Below are 15,215 nucleotides of genomic sequence, written 5' to 3'. Positions count from 1 at the left end.
GGCTCACTGTTATTCTTGCCCATGTGATCTCCTGTTTGGATTACTGCAATGCACTCTATTGAGTGCAATATGAGGCGGCCCTTAAAGAGCTTTTGGAAGCTTCAACTCGGGCAGAATTGTGGTAGTGCAAGTAGTCAACGGTGCCAATACCTTGGGTACATGTAGAACTTTGTGAACTGTATTGTCAGCCAGTGTGCTTCTGGGTGCAAGCCAAGGTCCTGGTTGTCGCCTTTAAAGCCTTTCATAGCTTGGGACCGAGTTACCCGAGGGGACCGTCTCTCCCAGGTATTTCTACCCATCTGATCCATTTGGGCAGGATGGACACATGTGTTGGTTCCTTTTCTCCAGTGATGTGTTCAGAGGTTAGGATGGCTCTGACGCCGCTGGCCTTTCATAAGGCGCTAAAGGCCTGGTTCTTTGCTGGGGCCCAGGGGCCCCAAATGTACGAAAGGGCCCATTTCTTGGCTGTGTCTGTGAATGTCACTGTACTTTAAGGTTTGTATTTTGTGGGTTGAAATCCACCCACCCACCCAACAGTAAATGGCTTCTACTGTTTTTGTTGGTTTTAAAATGTTTTTATGATTTTAACTGTAATGTATGTTTCTGAATTGTGAGCTGGTGAAGAAATCATTCGCTGAGATGAGAGGCTAAAGATTTTAATTAGAAATATATATATATATATATATATATATATATATATATATATATATATATATATATATATATATATATATATATATATATATATATATATGTTTTCTGAGGTTCTCGCGAGGTATTTGTATGTGGATCTTTGTTATTGGGTTTTCTCCGCGTAAGATTCAAGTATCTGGCATTGGCGAGGTCCCACTTGCCATCTTCAGGCTGGTGCTTTCGGCTTAGTGCCAGTGCAAGCACTTAGTGCACTGGCACTAAGCCGGGCACCAGCCTGAAGATGGCGAGTGGGACCTCGCCAAACGTTGCCTAGATACTTTGAATCTTACGCGGGAGAAAACCCGAATAACCAAAGATCCACATATATATATATATATATATATATATATATATATATATATATATATAAATAAATAAATTGATTTTATTATTAATTTCATTTAAACAATAAAGCTAACTGTTGAGACAGGTGGCAATACAAACGGATTAAATAAATTGCACTTGTTTGTAAGTCTGCTATATATGGAAGATGCAAGATTGTAATGGGAGGCAAGTGAAGTGCCTTAAATTCATAGGGCTAGCTAAAGTCAAAATCTTCTAGTCCAGTATCCATTCAGTGTATACTTTAGCAAACTACAGGCTGGAATGAATGCAAAATTCAAATAGAGAGGAGGAGGAGGAGGAATTCCCGCTTTTCCTGCACATTTTAGCTTCTTCAATCCATTACGTTGCCACTTAAAAATAATACCGAGCAGAAGGTGATAGACAAATTCTTTCTCCGCTACTTCTGGGGAACTTTTGTCCATTGTAATTGTCACATTAAAATGGAAGAGTAGAATAAATCATTTGATCTGGTTGTAAAGAAGTCTGGGGACACCACCAGAAATAACAAATGGGAGGTTGTGGTCGAGAGGGCTGACATGGGAATCAAAAGCTGGCCTTAGTTACATTTTGTATGTCTTGGTTGCGTCCCAGGTCATCTCTGGCGAACACTGTCTGGAAATTCCTGGATCTAATCCCCAGTCTCTGGAAGCTCTCTCCCCTTTCCTGCGGAAGAAGGCCCAAATCCTGGAAGTGCTTCGTTCCCTGGAAGAAATGGACCCGCTGCTTGCCTTTCCTTCCCCTTGGAGACACCCTGGGCAGCTGAGCTCCCCAGAAGGAGTGACGGCAGAAGCCTGGCCATGTCTGTTGCTGGCTCAGGGTGAAGGAGGAGCGCCTGGGCAGCCTCCACTGAAAAGTGAGGGCAGCTCCTCCTCCTCCTCCGATGAGGCTGGGGAACCTGATCCTCCAGAGAAAGGACACCCGGGGCAAGTATTGCTGAGTGCACTGGCTGAACACAAGCTGGAATTAGGAGAGGTGGAGACCTACCTGCAGCATGTCCTTCGGGAGGCTGGCGACAGTGCCCTGCTCAATGGGGAGCCCAGTGGACCCTGCTTGATGGGAAACCCCGAAGGGCAGGCCAGGAGCTACAAGCACATTCAGGCTGTGAGTTGCCTAGAGTCCTTGGGGCCTCCCTCTGCCTGCACGGAGCCGGCCTACCTGAGCGTCCTGGCCTCCAGCGAAGACAAAGATAAGTCTCAGCAGGGGCTCCCTATCCCGTCCCCCTCCAAGGTGCTCAAATTGCTGAAAATGCCACCGCCACCCAGCCACGCTGCCCTTCGCCTCAGCCCGCAGCTCACCCGCAGCTCCAAAATCCCCTGCCGCAGTAACACATACGAGGTGTACCACTCCCCAACGCCAAGCCGCAAGGGCTCCCCCGACAGCCCTTTTCCTGCTGACCCTGGCATTGGCGGAGGGCATCCCTCCCCCAAGGCTGGCCGACCCCTTGTCCCAGAGTCCCCTCCCATCGCTCCCACATTACCAGACCCTTTTGGGTACCACAAACCCCACGAGTACGAGAACATCTTAGAGCTGACCCTCAGCACTGCCGTGAGCTCTCGGTCCCCCTCATCCCGTGAAACCAAACTGGATGCACCTGAGGCACTCCTGCCTTCCTGCCGCTTGGCTCTTCAGGCAGTGCCGACCGGTGACGTCCCTCTGGAGCCCTGCCCTGCCGGCCACCGAGAAAAGTCGGGCCCAGAGATCAGGCGCTCGCCTCCTCTGGCCCGCAGGAACCCCGACAACTCCAAGAGAGGCGCCAGCGGCTCTACCAAGCGGATGCTCGAGGTGGCAGCCAGCATGCCTTTCAAAGAGCGGCTGACAGTGCTTGGGAGGTTGAAAGGGGCGGAGGGGAAAGAGGGACCGGGCTTTGAGAAGGGGAGGGCCCCCACCCGGCCAGGGGAGCGTGGGGAAAGCCTTCCCGATGCCTACCCCAGGCTGGGCTCTGGGAGCAGCAGCCTCAAGCACCCTGAGCCTTGCCATGCGAATGAATCAACCCCTCGTTGCTACTCTTCCCATTCTGTGGGTTCCCGTGGCAACGATGCTGAGCACCAGGCCTCCAAGAATCGTTCCCTAGGAACGCCAGCGAACAGAAATCCCTCCAAACCCCTGCCGCCCGGGAAGAGTGCCAAGAGTCCGCACGGGAGCCCCACCAAGTTACCGTCCAAGTCCCCAACCAAACCCCCTGCTCCAGAACCCAAGCCATGCCCACCCACAGCCAAGGCACACAGCAGTTTTGGGCGCAAGCATCCCCCTGGTCCTGACCAAGCCAAGGGCAAAGCTGGGCCTCCCGCCAGTATTGAAGAAAAGGTGATGAAAGGCATTGAAGAGAACGTCCTGCGAAGGCACAGAGGTGGGCCGGCCCCAGGGGAAACCAAGCAGAAGAATTCGAGTGGCCTTGCCAGTTGGTTTGGCCTGCGTAAGAGCAAGCTGCCTGCCCTCAGCCGGAGGCCGGAGACTCCCAAAGTCAAGGACAGCAAAGCCGGCTCACGCAAGCTGGAGTCCGAAAGCTTGAACATTTCCAAGCTCATGGAGAAGGCAGAGGACCTGCGCAAAGCCCTGGAGGAGGAGAAGGCCTACATCAATGGTCTGGCCCTGGACAAGCCTCGGTCCCACACCTGTGACACGGGACACAGCCAGCTCACCCTTATGTACCAGGAGGTGACTGCGGAGAACTTCATGCAGCAGCTGCTCAATAGGTAAGTCAGAGCAGAGAGCAGATCAGAGCAGTATCTGCCTGGAGGGGCTTAAAGGCACCTTAGTGAAGGCCGATCTCACCCAAGAGGTACCATACTTAAGTTAGGATCAGCGCTTTGTTTCACACTAACTTTGGGGTCCAGATTTGCATAAAACTGAAGATTTCTGCCTGGGATCAAGAGTGGAGTCAGTGAGGTGGTAAAAGAGTAATGAATAACTGTACAGCTTGAGTGAAACTTTTTTTTAGAGGGATTCCCCCTCCCCAATCCTTTTTTTAAAAAAATTATTAAGACTTGACCAGATGCTGCCCATTTGTTTCCAAGCTTTTTCCACATTCCTAAGGTGCTAAAATGTCCCCCCTCCTCCTTTGCTTTTTAAATAAAATTTATCACCCTCAAGATTGCTCACTTGGTCCCAGATATCTTTGACAAACTATGGAGTTAAAATCCAGGAGCCTGAAAAATGAGGATTATGATTTTTGGCTCTGATGGATTGAGAGATGGATTTAAGAAGTGGCATCTTGAGCTGTGCAAGCCATGGACTGAAAGGAGGCAAGTCCCTCTAGATCACTGGTCGCCAACCAGTGGGCCAGGGACCACTGGTGGTCCGCGAGAAAATTTTGGTGGTCCGCAGAGAAATGTCACCTTCAGAGTACCCCCCCAAAGCAATTAATCCAGGCTGTGCGGGAACACAAGGCTGTGCCGCCCACATGGCCCACGGGGATACAAGGCTTGCATTGCGAACAACATGAGGTAGTGAGGGAGGGGGGAAAGGGAGGAGGGGGGGGATCTTGCCCCACTCACCCTGCACACAAGGAAAGCAGCAAAAGTCTTTCTCTCCCGCAAACTCTGTCAGAAATGAGTCTTTTGTGACCCTGCAAGGCATCCTGTTCCAAGAGGCTGCACCATTCTGGCGGAGTTTGGGGGAGAGAAAGAAAGACTTCTGCTGCTTTCCTTTCATGAAGCCAAAAGTCTCTCCCCCCCCCCCAAGAACAGAGCTGGAAACGGTATCCTGTGATCCCAAATAAATGATTGATCGGTAGGAAAATGGGGTGGGGAATTTTCCTGCAGACTTTTGGGGATTTTCCCAGAGTCTCTGGTCCGTGGGATTTAAAATTATGAGTTTGGTGGTCCCTGAGGTCCAAAAGGTTGGTGACCCCTGCACTAAATGTTTTGCAGTTTCTCACCAATCCAAGCAAGCAAGGGCAGTGGGTGGGGCTTACGGAAGTTGTAGTTGAAGACCGTGTGAAGGACATCCATTTGCCTACTCTTGCGATGGTATTTACAGAGGGTCCCAAGTCTCTTTCCTGCCAGGAGACCCTGCAAATCTTGCAAAACGGGGTAAGGATTGAACGAAAGAGAAGCTTCAGGGTACTGATCTCCACTGCACTTGCAGGGTGGATGGGAAAGAGGCACCGTGTGAGTCTCATCTGGAGCAGAAGAATGAGCTACAGGGCCTTCAAAGAGGCCTGCGTGATGCCAAAGATCCCCGCCTTATCCGTCCGCCACGCAACGGTATTGTTGGGCACCTCCATACCTGTCCGGAAGCTCCAGACAAGGTGAGCTTTCTGTGGGTGGAGGGGAAGCAGCCTGAACGCCCCCCCCCCCTCATCCATGCCTCAGCTGCCAGAGGTCTCATTCTTGTCTCCTTTGTCTCCCCTGTAGCTTCACGAAGCTGCCTTGCGGGAAGAGCTGCCATCTGATGACAGCTTGGCTGAACTGGTGACCTCCCAGCACTTTGCCGGTGAGTTCTTTTAACTTCAGCCTAGGAAGGTGGTCTAGTCATTTGGGGAGCCAGTACTGTTGAAATGCAGTAAAAAAAAATAAGGTTTATGTCTTCCATGAGGAGAACGAAGTCCTGTCAAGAATATTCCCATGATTCCACACAAGCTTCCATGAATTGTACTCCAAGTTTACACAGGAAATTACTACCACAGAGAATTGCTTCCTAGAAAGGAAATGTATATCCTCTCTGTAGTGGGGTCTGGTGGCTTTGTTCCAATTATGAGATTATAAAAACGGGGGGGTGAGATTTTTTTTCTATGTAGTACAGTCTCTGCCACTTTATATCCTTTGAACTGAATTACAATTCCCATTATTCTCCCATCAGTGTGATCAATACCAATGATATCGGAGAATTCTGGGAGTCAAAAGTTTAGAACATCTAGATGTTGACAGAACATTAGACACTGAATTTAAAAAGAACAAGAATTAGGTAATTCTTGCTGACATCTCATTCTTCAGAGGGTAGATGTGTAAGAAAATCAGGTATTTTTGTGTAAATATGGTTGGAAGTCCCATTTCCTGGATTTTCTTCTTAGTTGTGGAAAGAGGACTGAAAAAAGTGGCTAGAGACATATGGACTGTTGAACACTAGAAAAGGCTGTGAGGATAGAATAACTAACTGGTTGTGTTGGAGGATCAAGCAACATTTGTCCACAATTATAGTACCTGCAACTCGCCTACATGGTGGACTGCCGAAATATATTTTTTTAAAAATCAAAAATTTCTCATGAGCAGGTGGGAGCTCATTCATTATTTGGATTTTTTTTAACTTCTTAATTTTTAAAATGATGTTTAATTTTTTTTTATTGTGGAAAATCACATGGTGAATGCCCCGTGTCCTAAAGGGTGGCTGACCGTTGAATTACATCTCTGTCTTCTCCTGCTTTGCTTCTGCTCTAAGGCAGGGGTCCCCAACCCTCAGGCTGCACAAGTGGCGGGCCTGTGTGTGAATCCATCCTCTTCTACACCCCCCACTCATTGCCCCCACTGCTGTCTGCAGAACTGGAGAGGTTGGAACTGCTGCTCTTAGGGGGCTGGTTCGAAGACAATAAATAAGAATTCTAGGAGGGGTTTGTTTTTTCTTCTCCAGGCAGGTGTGTTTTCATGGAAGCAAAAGTATGGCTTTCTAAATGTAAATTCCAACTCTTATCATCTCCGGCCATTGGCCACGAAACCTGGAGTTCAACAATTATTGGAGAGTGGCGTGCTACCCACTTACTCATATAATGGCCTCCAACGTATACTGCTGAGTAGGTCAGAGAAATGGATTTCTGGAGGAGGTGTAGACTTTGGCTTCATCGGTCCTCACAGTTTCTGGTTTATGTCCACAGTGTGTAGTTCCTTGACACGGACTCTGGACAGTGGAATTGGCACATTTCCCCCTCCTGACTACTGCAGTGGGATGCCCTGCAAGAGTGTCCCGAAACTGAGACCTCGATTGGATCCTCCATCAGCAGGACCTCTCCCACCTAGAGGTCCCCCACTTGTCACCAGAGTGCCCCGCAAAGCCCGAACGCTGGAAAGGGAGGTGCCAAGCGCAGAGGATCTGATGGGGCCTAGCAAGCACCAAAGCATGCCAGCTTTCCATGGCATCTTAACCAGTGCAGAGCCAGCCCTCAGCCGCCATGATCGCAGAGGCTGCCTGCAAGGTTTGTACCATTTGAAAGAGTTCTAACCAAAGGAGCTATGTATTGTCCTCTGCGTTGGAGGTCTTTTCTGAAGCCGTAGATATATGTGCATGCATACTCCACAAGCAGGCATTTTGCTAATGTGCCTTTTTACCAGTGGAGCTCAACCGATTTCATTATATTGTTCTTCAGTTCTTAAAAGGATCTTTTGGCTCAAATTCTTAGCTGAGTAGTTTTAGTGTTAGGGTTAGAGAGGACTATAAGCTGGTCAAAGGGACGCAGGTTACAATTCTGATTTAGAGGGATCCATAGTTTTTCTTCAATTTTCCATGCATTGAAGTCAGGAGGCCAAACCATCCTATTCAATGAAAAGAATCAGGCAGATGTTGATTTGTGCCTTTTTAAGATACTGAAGTGGTACGAAAAACCAGAAGGAAGACTCTTGAATCATTCTGTCCTTAACCAATAGAAATATCAAGATGTTCTCACTGCTTTCCGAATATTTGTCACCAATTTGTGCAGGTCATTTCAGCAGAAATGTTACACTGTCATTTGGAATCCTATTCCTGATGCGGATCAAATACCATAAAGTGTAAAGCTAATATTTTAAAATATAGTTCTTTCAGCATTTAAAAGGAAGATGCAAAACGTTCACCCCGTGATCCAAACTTGCATTGTTTCTGCTGTGTTGTTCCAAAGCAGATGCGACGTTGGTCCCGGCTCACTGGTCATGATTTCCTGATCTTCCTTACACAGATCTCTGCAGTGAAGCCAGCAATCCCCGCCGTATCCAACATGGCAAGAACTGGACTTTCCCTAATGCCAAAGCATCAGCGGGCATGGATCCCTTTCTCTGCTCTCCTGACAGGCTGGAAGAGCTCCATGGTTCTGCAATGGTAGGGGTCAGGGATGAGTTTGGGGGGGGGCAGCAGACAGACAGATGCCATGCTTCAAAAAGCCCAGAGAGATTTCAGACAGCATTTGGTTTCCAAGAGCTTGTGAAGCTAAGAATCACTGCCATAGCTTTTGAGGTTATCCACAAGGGGGTAAGAAGATGGTAACCAGCACTGACAGATTTGTTGTTAAGTAGCTCACAGAAAGCTTTGTTTTCCTGAATGGTTCTAGTCATGCTAAGACATCTTTGCAAAATCACGCTGTGGGTGATGCTATAGGAACCAGTTATCAACAGCATCTCCTTCCTCTTTGTCCCAAAGCTGTGGCTCCACTTTCAGCTTTTAGTGCAGAAGGAGGAGCAAGTTCACGACGAGATGAGGCTCTTTAACAATTCAAACAGGATACCAAATCTATAAATGAATGTTAAGTATGTAACCAACCACGGGTTATATATAAAAACATGGGATAACAATCTAATAGTAATCTATATAGGTGCTCACTAAGAAAGGATTTTTTAAAATGACCATCAGAGCATTAGTATTTCCTATATTATTAACACGCTCTGATGCTAAGGAGTTCTACTCCCCTTCCCCACCTGAAAAGAAATCTGTTCCAAATGCAAAACACAGAGGAGTTTCAGTTTCAGTTTTAGATTCACAGCAGCAACCACCTTTAGTAAAGAGCAGTTGAGCTAAGCCATGCCCAGGCTCCTTGCTGTCTCCTTGCTCACACAGCAAATACTGTTTCAGTTTCCAAACCCTCAACTCTCACAGTGACAGGATGCTAGCCAGATGAATACCGATGGATGCTGGTAGGCAGATGCACATTTTCCCCCCCTTATTTTCCTCCCCAAAAACTAAGCCCGATCACATAGTTTTGTAGCGAAGCATGGGTATAGAGCTAGTACAATATGTAAACAATTAGGCTGCTTTGGCTGCTGCGTTAGTTTCTAGGTTTTCCAGGAACTGAAGAGATGGAGAGGTTCCTCGATTAACTACGGTAATTCCAATCAGATTTTCTGACGCTAAAAGCGGCAATCATAATGTTCAATGTCATGTGACCTTGCTGCTACCCGGTAGTTTCCAGTTACCACTGTTAAGTGAATCACCACGGGTTGTTAAACAAGGACCTCAGGTGATCACCACTTTTGACTTCCCGCTGGCCTTCCCATTGACTTTGCTTGTGGGAAGCCAATAGGGAAGGTCGCAAATTGGGATTGTGGGACACAGCAACAATTGGAAATCCGGGCCGGTTGCTGAGCACCTAGCTCACCATATTGTGTGATTCTGAAGGCCCTGAGCGGCCAAAGCTTTGAATACTGGTTGTAGGTACTATTTGTTCACCAAGTGTCCCAAGTTCAAATGATGGCTGAAAGAGTGATTGTTAAACAAGGACCACTTGTGAATGAAAAGAGTTCATTCCCCGCCCGCCCGCCCGCTCCCCTGGCCTTGTGTTGAAAATACAAAATGCAGTTGCGGAGCTCATCTCTGCCCTCCAGCCACACACACTTCCTGTGGCTCTCAGTAGCTGTAAAACAGAAATAAGGCAAAACCAAAAACCAGCCTCCCTGGCTTTCTTCCGTTGAGTAGTTCTATCTTTTCTGCTTCTGCAGGGTTCAGCTTGCAATGTAGTCGAGAGAAGACGGGCGTCCTCCGAAGGACCTCAGGCCTCCCCGGCCTTCAGCACCAGCAGCAGCCGAACCCCCAGTGCTTCTGATGTGGGTGAAGAGGGCAGCACAGAAGCCTGTTCCAGGGATATGGGTCCAGAGGGCCAGCCGGGCCTGGAGAACTCGGAGTCCCTCAGTGACTCTCTCTATGACAGCTTGTCCTCCTGTGGTAGTCAGGGCTGAGAAGCCTCTTGAGGGAGAACGAGGGCATAGACTTCCTGGGTTGACACACTGCCACATGCTCCTGCCTGGTGCTTTGAGGGCCGGGCACTTGCCCATAGGATCCTGCTTGATTCTTCTAAACCAAATCATGACCTGCACCAGAACGTAATGTGTCTTCCACACCGGCTCCCTGCCCATTCTTAAGCAGGGAAATGGGACTTCTTCAGCAGGGCACCACCTGACTTGCCTATTAAAAAGAGACAGAAAGGGAAGGGAAGGTGGGCAGGATGGGAAGGGAAGGTGGGCATCTTCATCTGGTTGAACGGCATCGATTGGGGCCGGGGGGGGGGGTTGCACACCTAAGTAAGTGTCCCCTTTGGTGAAAGCACTGCGAGTGGGAGGGAGTCCAATTGGTCTTGTTGATCCATTGTGCAACTTGGTGGATTTGCTGTGGAGGAAAATGGAACCGGGGATTGTCACGGGTTCCAGGGTACATTAAGCAGAGATGATCTCCCTTAAAGGGTAAGTGATTCCAATTCACATGTTGCACCAGCAAAACACTCTCTTGCCCTGACCTCCCTTTTGCAGGCGGGAAGGGGTGGTGCTAATTACGATGCCCTTGCCAGGGGAGGATTTTTCCCATCCTTGTTATCTATCCAGACTGCCCTCTTTACCTCAGTGGCAGTGCAGTGCTTGCCTTAGCAAAATTACCGAAGCCCTTCCTTCCACCCCTTGACACTTAAAAAGCATGTGAAATTTTGCCAAAACCAGGACTCCCGTCCATCGGGAAAGAGGAGTGAAGTGGGCCTTCCGTCCATTTCTTTCATTCAAGCATGTGGCTGCTTGGGGGTGGGGTGGGGCTACCAAACTGATGTCTAGGGGGTGTGGATGCTTGACGAGAAGAACCCCCCTTGACAAGCATCTTAATGTGAGTAGGTTCACTTTTCTCTCATTGTATTTCATCAAATGGTCCCTCCTTTTCCTTCCTTGCTCCCAAATCCAGTTGAAGGAACAAGAACCTCAGAGCTACTGTGTGTCTGGGGTTAGATAACTTGGGCCTTCACTTCTTGCTCCCTTTCTGTGTAATCTTTTTCTTTTTAATTAAGAAACATTAAGTTATTCATGTTGTTGATCTGGTTTCCATGCAGCCTAGCCGCATTCTCTCCCGTCCTTGTTTCCACGGGAGCTGTTTCGGTTCCCTAGATGGTGCTATTTTGCTGTGTACAGGCCCCCTTTCCTGATGAGTCTTTCTTTTTGTTGTCTTTTTTTTTTTTACTTCGATATATTTTAAAACATTAAGATGTCTTTTTGCTCCTTTTTTATTTATATAAGTTATTGTGAAATGAGGCTGTCTGTTGTCTTGAATCTCCTAGAAAATAAAGGGGGTTAAAAAAAAAAAAGTGTGTGTGTGGCTGAAATACTTGGTGTTTGGAATGAATTTGCAGGTTTCTCGTGTTCTATGATAGACCTGTGTAGCAGTTCAGATCTGAAGGGCAAAATGTGATTTGGCAAGCGTGGGTGATGCACACACAGCACCTCTTGGAGAACATGTGAAGCCAAATGTATCTTTTCTTTTCCTAGGATTACGTGCCAGTTGTCCGGGACAGCTGTGCAAGGCTGCTTTCAAGTGTTCCAAAGAGGTTACATGCATTCTCACACATGCTGCAAATTGCATATGTTATCCCTCGAGTTCAGATCTTTGCAGAGCCCTGTTATGGAAAGCTAGCCTTGGTCTTTTTACGAAGTGGCCTTTAGACCAGGCAGCCTGGATGGCAGAGCTAAGGTGGCTGGGCTGCAGCATTTTTGCTTGAGCTAGAAATCTGTTCCCTCAGGCTTCTAAACTGCAATTCATGAGCATGGGTAGAAATAGGCAACCTGTCTGTTTATAAAGTACTTGAGCCACTGGCTTCCTACAGACCTAGGCTAATTGCAGAGATGTTGACATTTGCCCTAGATCACAGCTTTGTAATTAGCTTAAGTTCGCAGAAGGCAGGTCGCACTTGAAGGAGAATAGACGGAATCTTGGCTTACATCAGGGGACTCAACAGGAGTCCTAAAAAAGCTTAAGCTTCCAGTGAAGGCATCAAAAAAAAGCTTGTCTCAATGGCATTATTGTCAAGTGTGGCAAAAGGCCTCTTTTTTTTTTTTTTTCCTGCTTCAGCGTGGCTCTGGCTTTCTGCAGATCCTTGGCACCGCCTAGTGAGCTGAAGTGTGAATAGCATCACTGCATTGCACAGCCCTTGCATCACCATCTAGTAAATGCCAGCTTGGTGACCAAGGTTGCAAGCAGGTTGGTTTACTTTGGAGACCTTTTTCAGCAACAGCGTAACAGCAGTGAGGTTTGAGCAGAGCAGGTCTATGAAGGGAAAATTGGGGGGGGGGGAGGGGCGGAACGGAGACCTGCACTCTTGTCCTCCATTACATCACATCTGTTTTGACTGCCTGGCTCATTCTTGGTCGGCTCTTGGGACACTTGAAAGCCTCTAAAATGTTTAATTTTGCTAGGCAGCTTTTCATTATTAACACACAAAGGGCAGGAACCGGAAAACAACCTTGGAAAGAGGTTACGATGAAAACTTTCTAAATGGGAGGCAATCACATCTTATAACAAACTATTGGAAGGACAGAGTATATTTAGCCTTGAAAAGATGAAGGGCAAACTAAAAAAAAAAATAGTTCAGCACCTTGTGGATAGCTACCCTGCGGAAAACCACACCGGGCTTCTGCTTTGTTTTGCCTGAGAGGGAACCATACAATTAATACGCTCATTTGAGTACTACACACAAATATAAGTGGGTAGCAACAGGGCAACCTTAGGCAAGCCTCTACCTGCCTGCCTGTAATAGTGGATGGATTTGGAGTAGCTTAGTTTTTCAAAAAGTTTGGGGAAATGTCATGGCTGTCCATTCACACTGACTTGGGGGCTGAGATAGCTATTATGCCAAGGAACTCCGCATCCATTTCGTGCTTCTTTATAACGCCATTTGGTGCGAGAGGCAGGAAACCAGAAAATTGCCACGAAGAAATAACTGGCTCACAAGATGCAAATAAACCCCCTCGACATCCATAATTATTCATTTTTATATCTTCAGTGCAGGTAGTCGACTTACAACAGTTCATTTAGTGAACCGTTCAAAGTTACAATGGCAAGGAAAAAAAGTGACTTGTGAGCTTTTTCACAGATACCACCTTTGCAGCATCCCCATAATCATGATCAAAATTCAGATTCTTGGGTCATACTTATGACCATTGCTGTGTCCCAACATCATGTGATCATTTTTGGTAACCTTCCAACAAGCAAAGTCAATGGGGAAAAGATTCACTAATCAACCGGATTACTAACATCAATTGCAGTGATTCACTTAACTGGCAAGAAATTTTCTAAAATGGGCAAAACTGACTTAAACGTCTCATTTAACAACAAATTTTGAGTTCCATTGTGGTCATAAGTCGAGGACTCCCTGTACTAGAATAGAATCACTAGTTCCAGTTGGGATTCTTTTTTTAGCCTTTAAACTGTCTCCTCTTCTATAATCCATGCTTTCCTAGTGCAGAAAAAAGATTTGTAAGACTTATTTCCGAAGCATGCTTCACCACATGGATCTTGTTCTGCAATTACCCATCTAGTAAGACAGACCCAATATCGGACTTGGTCACAGTGCTTGGCTTTATCTCACAGGTTTCTAGCCTGCTTTGTACCTATTACTGAGGTGTAGCTACCTGCTAGCCTCTTCCAAGTACACCGCACTAGGAAACCAAAGTCATTTAGGCCAGTGCAGCTTTCATTATAAAATGTTGAAAACCACCCAGAGTTGCCTCTTAAAATGAGATGGGTGGACAAAAATAAAAATAAAGCTATAGTAACAGCAGCTTTCAGTCTTCTGTTTTCCCCTCCCTCCCTCTTTGTGAGAAGTAGGGAAGGGTTTTTCTGAGATGCTTACCCAGGTTATATTTCTTCCCTGGACTTGGTCCACTTTGATCTATCTTGGTAGCAGCTCTTCCTCCTGTCGCTCAAGGCCATTCCTTCTTCCCTCGACACTACCCATTTGAAGAGATGCAGTTATAGTCAGAGGCCTCAAGAGAAATAGGTCAATTAGTTGAATCCAAGTTTACTAACTGAAATTAGATAATTTTAGAAATCAGAAGGTTCCCACCCAGGGGTGGGATTCTACCAGTTTGCACCTATTTGCTAGAACCTGTTAACATTCTAAGCAGTTCGGAGAACCGGTTGTTAGAAGAAATTACTGGCCTAATCCTGTAAGGAAGGCAGGAAGGAAACATTCTGGTGTTGCTTACAGAAACTACCTTTCCGTTAACCCTTATTACATTCTTGGCAGGACTAGACTTCCTGTCTCAGGAACTTCTCTGGAGATTTTTCCCCTCCTTTGCTGGTACTTTGCTTGTGTGGAGTGACCAAAGCTACAGTGGCACTGAAAAAAGTGACTTATGACCATTTTTCACACTTACGACTGTTGCAGCATCCCCACAGTCATGAGGCCAGGCGAGGAGATGTATGCCTCGATGTGAGTGATATTGAGTTGGCCACAACCAGCCAATAACATGACCACCAAGCCATCCACCAATTCACATGACCAAGCCATGTCCACCACCTAAACCATGCCCACAGAACCGGTTGTTAAAAAATTTGAATCCCACCCGTTCCCACCATAACCTCAGGAACCAGAGGAAGAATCCCACAGTATATCATAAAAAGCTTACAAATTGCCAGGTCGAATAAAGTCTTCATTGGCATCTCAAACTTTTGGCTGCCCACCATTAATATGCTAAAAATGCCAAACACTGCTATACATATTCTGCAAGATGAGAAGAGTCCATAAAAAGGTTTTTTACTTTTTTTTCTTTATATGGATTTCATGACAGCTGCTTTCCAAACTTGTCTCTCCCCAGGCTGAACTAGCAATAGCACGTACTTATGTACTGCTTCACAGTGCTTTACAGCCCTCTCTAAGCGGTTTAGAGTCAGCATACTGCTCCCAACAATCTGGGTCTTTATTTTACCAACCTTGGAAGGATGGAAGGCTGAGTCAACCTTGAGCCAGTGAGACCCGAACTGCCAAACTGCTGGCAGTCAGCAGAAGTAGCCTGCAATACTGCACTCTAATGACTGCACCACCGCAGCTCTGATATTCAGTCATACTTAACAAGAGTTTGCAGGTTTGGCAGTAAACAGTAAGCATACAGGCAAATGTGTGAGGGCCCGCTTGTTCTGGATCCCAGACGCTCTCCAACATCAGGTAGTCAAGAAAATGCCTAACTTCCTTGGGGATCCAGCTCTATTTGAGCACAAAAACTACACACAATCGCACTGTGAACTCAAACAAGCTGAAGAGT

At 47.0% G+C, this 15,215-nt stretch overlaps 1 protein-coding gene across 3 annotated transcripts in view; it reads left to right on the top strand.

The window, feature by feature from the left end:
• NCKAP5L (NCK associated protein 5 like) overlaps window positions 1-11,263 on the top strand; it is a 58,753-nt gene extending 47,490 nt beyond the window's left edge. For all 3 annotated transcript variants that reach the window (XM_087954001.1, XM_087954002.1, XM_087954003.1), the window contains exons 8-13: window positions 1,630-3,731; window positions 5,125-5,287; window positions 5,394-5,472; window positions 6,845-7,162; window positions 7,898-8,037; window positions 9,648-11,263. In XM_087954001.1, coding sequence (XP_087810127.1) covers window positions 1,630-3,731; window positions 5,125-5,287; window positions 5,394-5,472; window positions 6,845-7,162; window positions 7,898-8,037; window positions 9,648-9,884 — 3,039 coding nt within the window. In that variant the 3' untranslated portion in view covers window positions 9,885-11,263. The remainder of the gene's footprint in view (window positions 1-1,629; window positions 3,732-5,124; window positions 5,288-5,393; window positions 5,473-6,844; window positions 7,163-7,897; window positions 8,038-9,647) is intronic.
• Window positions 11,264-15,215: the final 3,952 nt, after the last annotated feature.

The sequence above is a fragment of the Notechis scutatus genome, chromosome 2, assembly GCF_049901735.1.
Source record: "Notechis scutatus isolate UNSWTSFEM ecotype Mainland chromosome 2, rNotScu1.2, whole genome shotgun sequence".
In the NCBI taxonomy this organism is placed as follows: domain Eukaryota; kingdom Metazoa; phylum Chordata; class Lepidosauria; order Squamata; family Elapidae; genus Notechis; species Notechis scutatus.
Note: the sequence above shows the minus strand (reverse complement) of the source record. Positions and strands in the feature narration are given on the sequence as shown.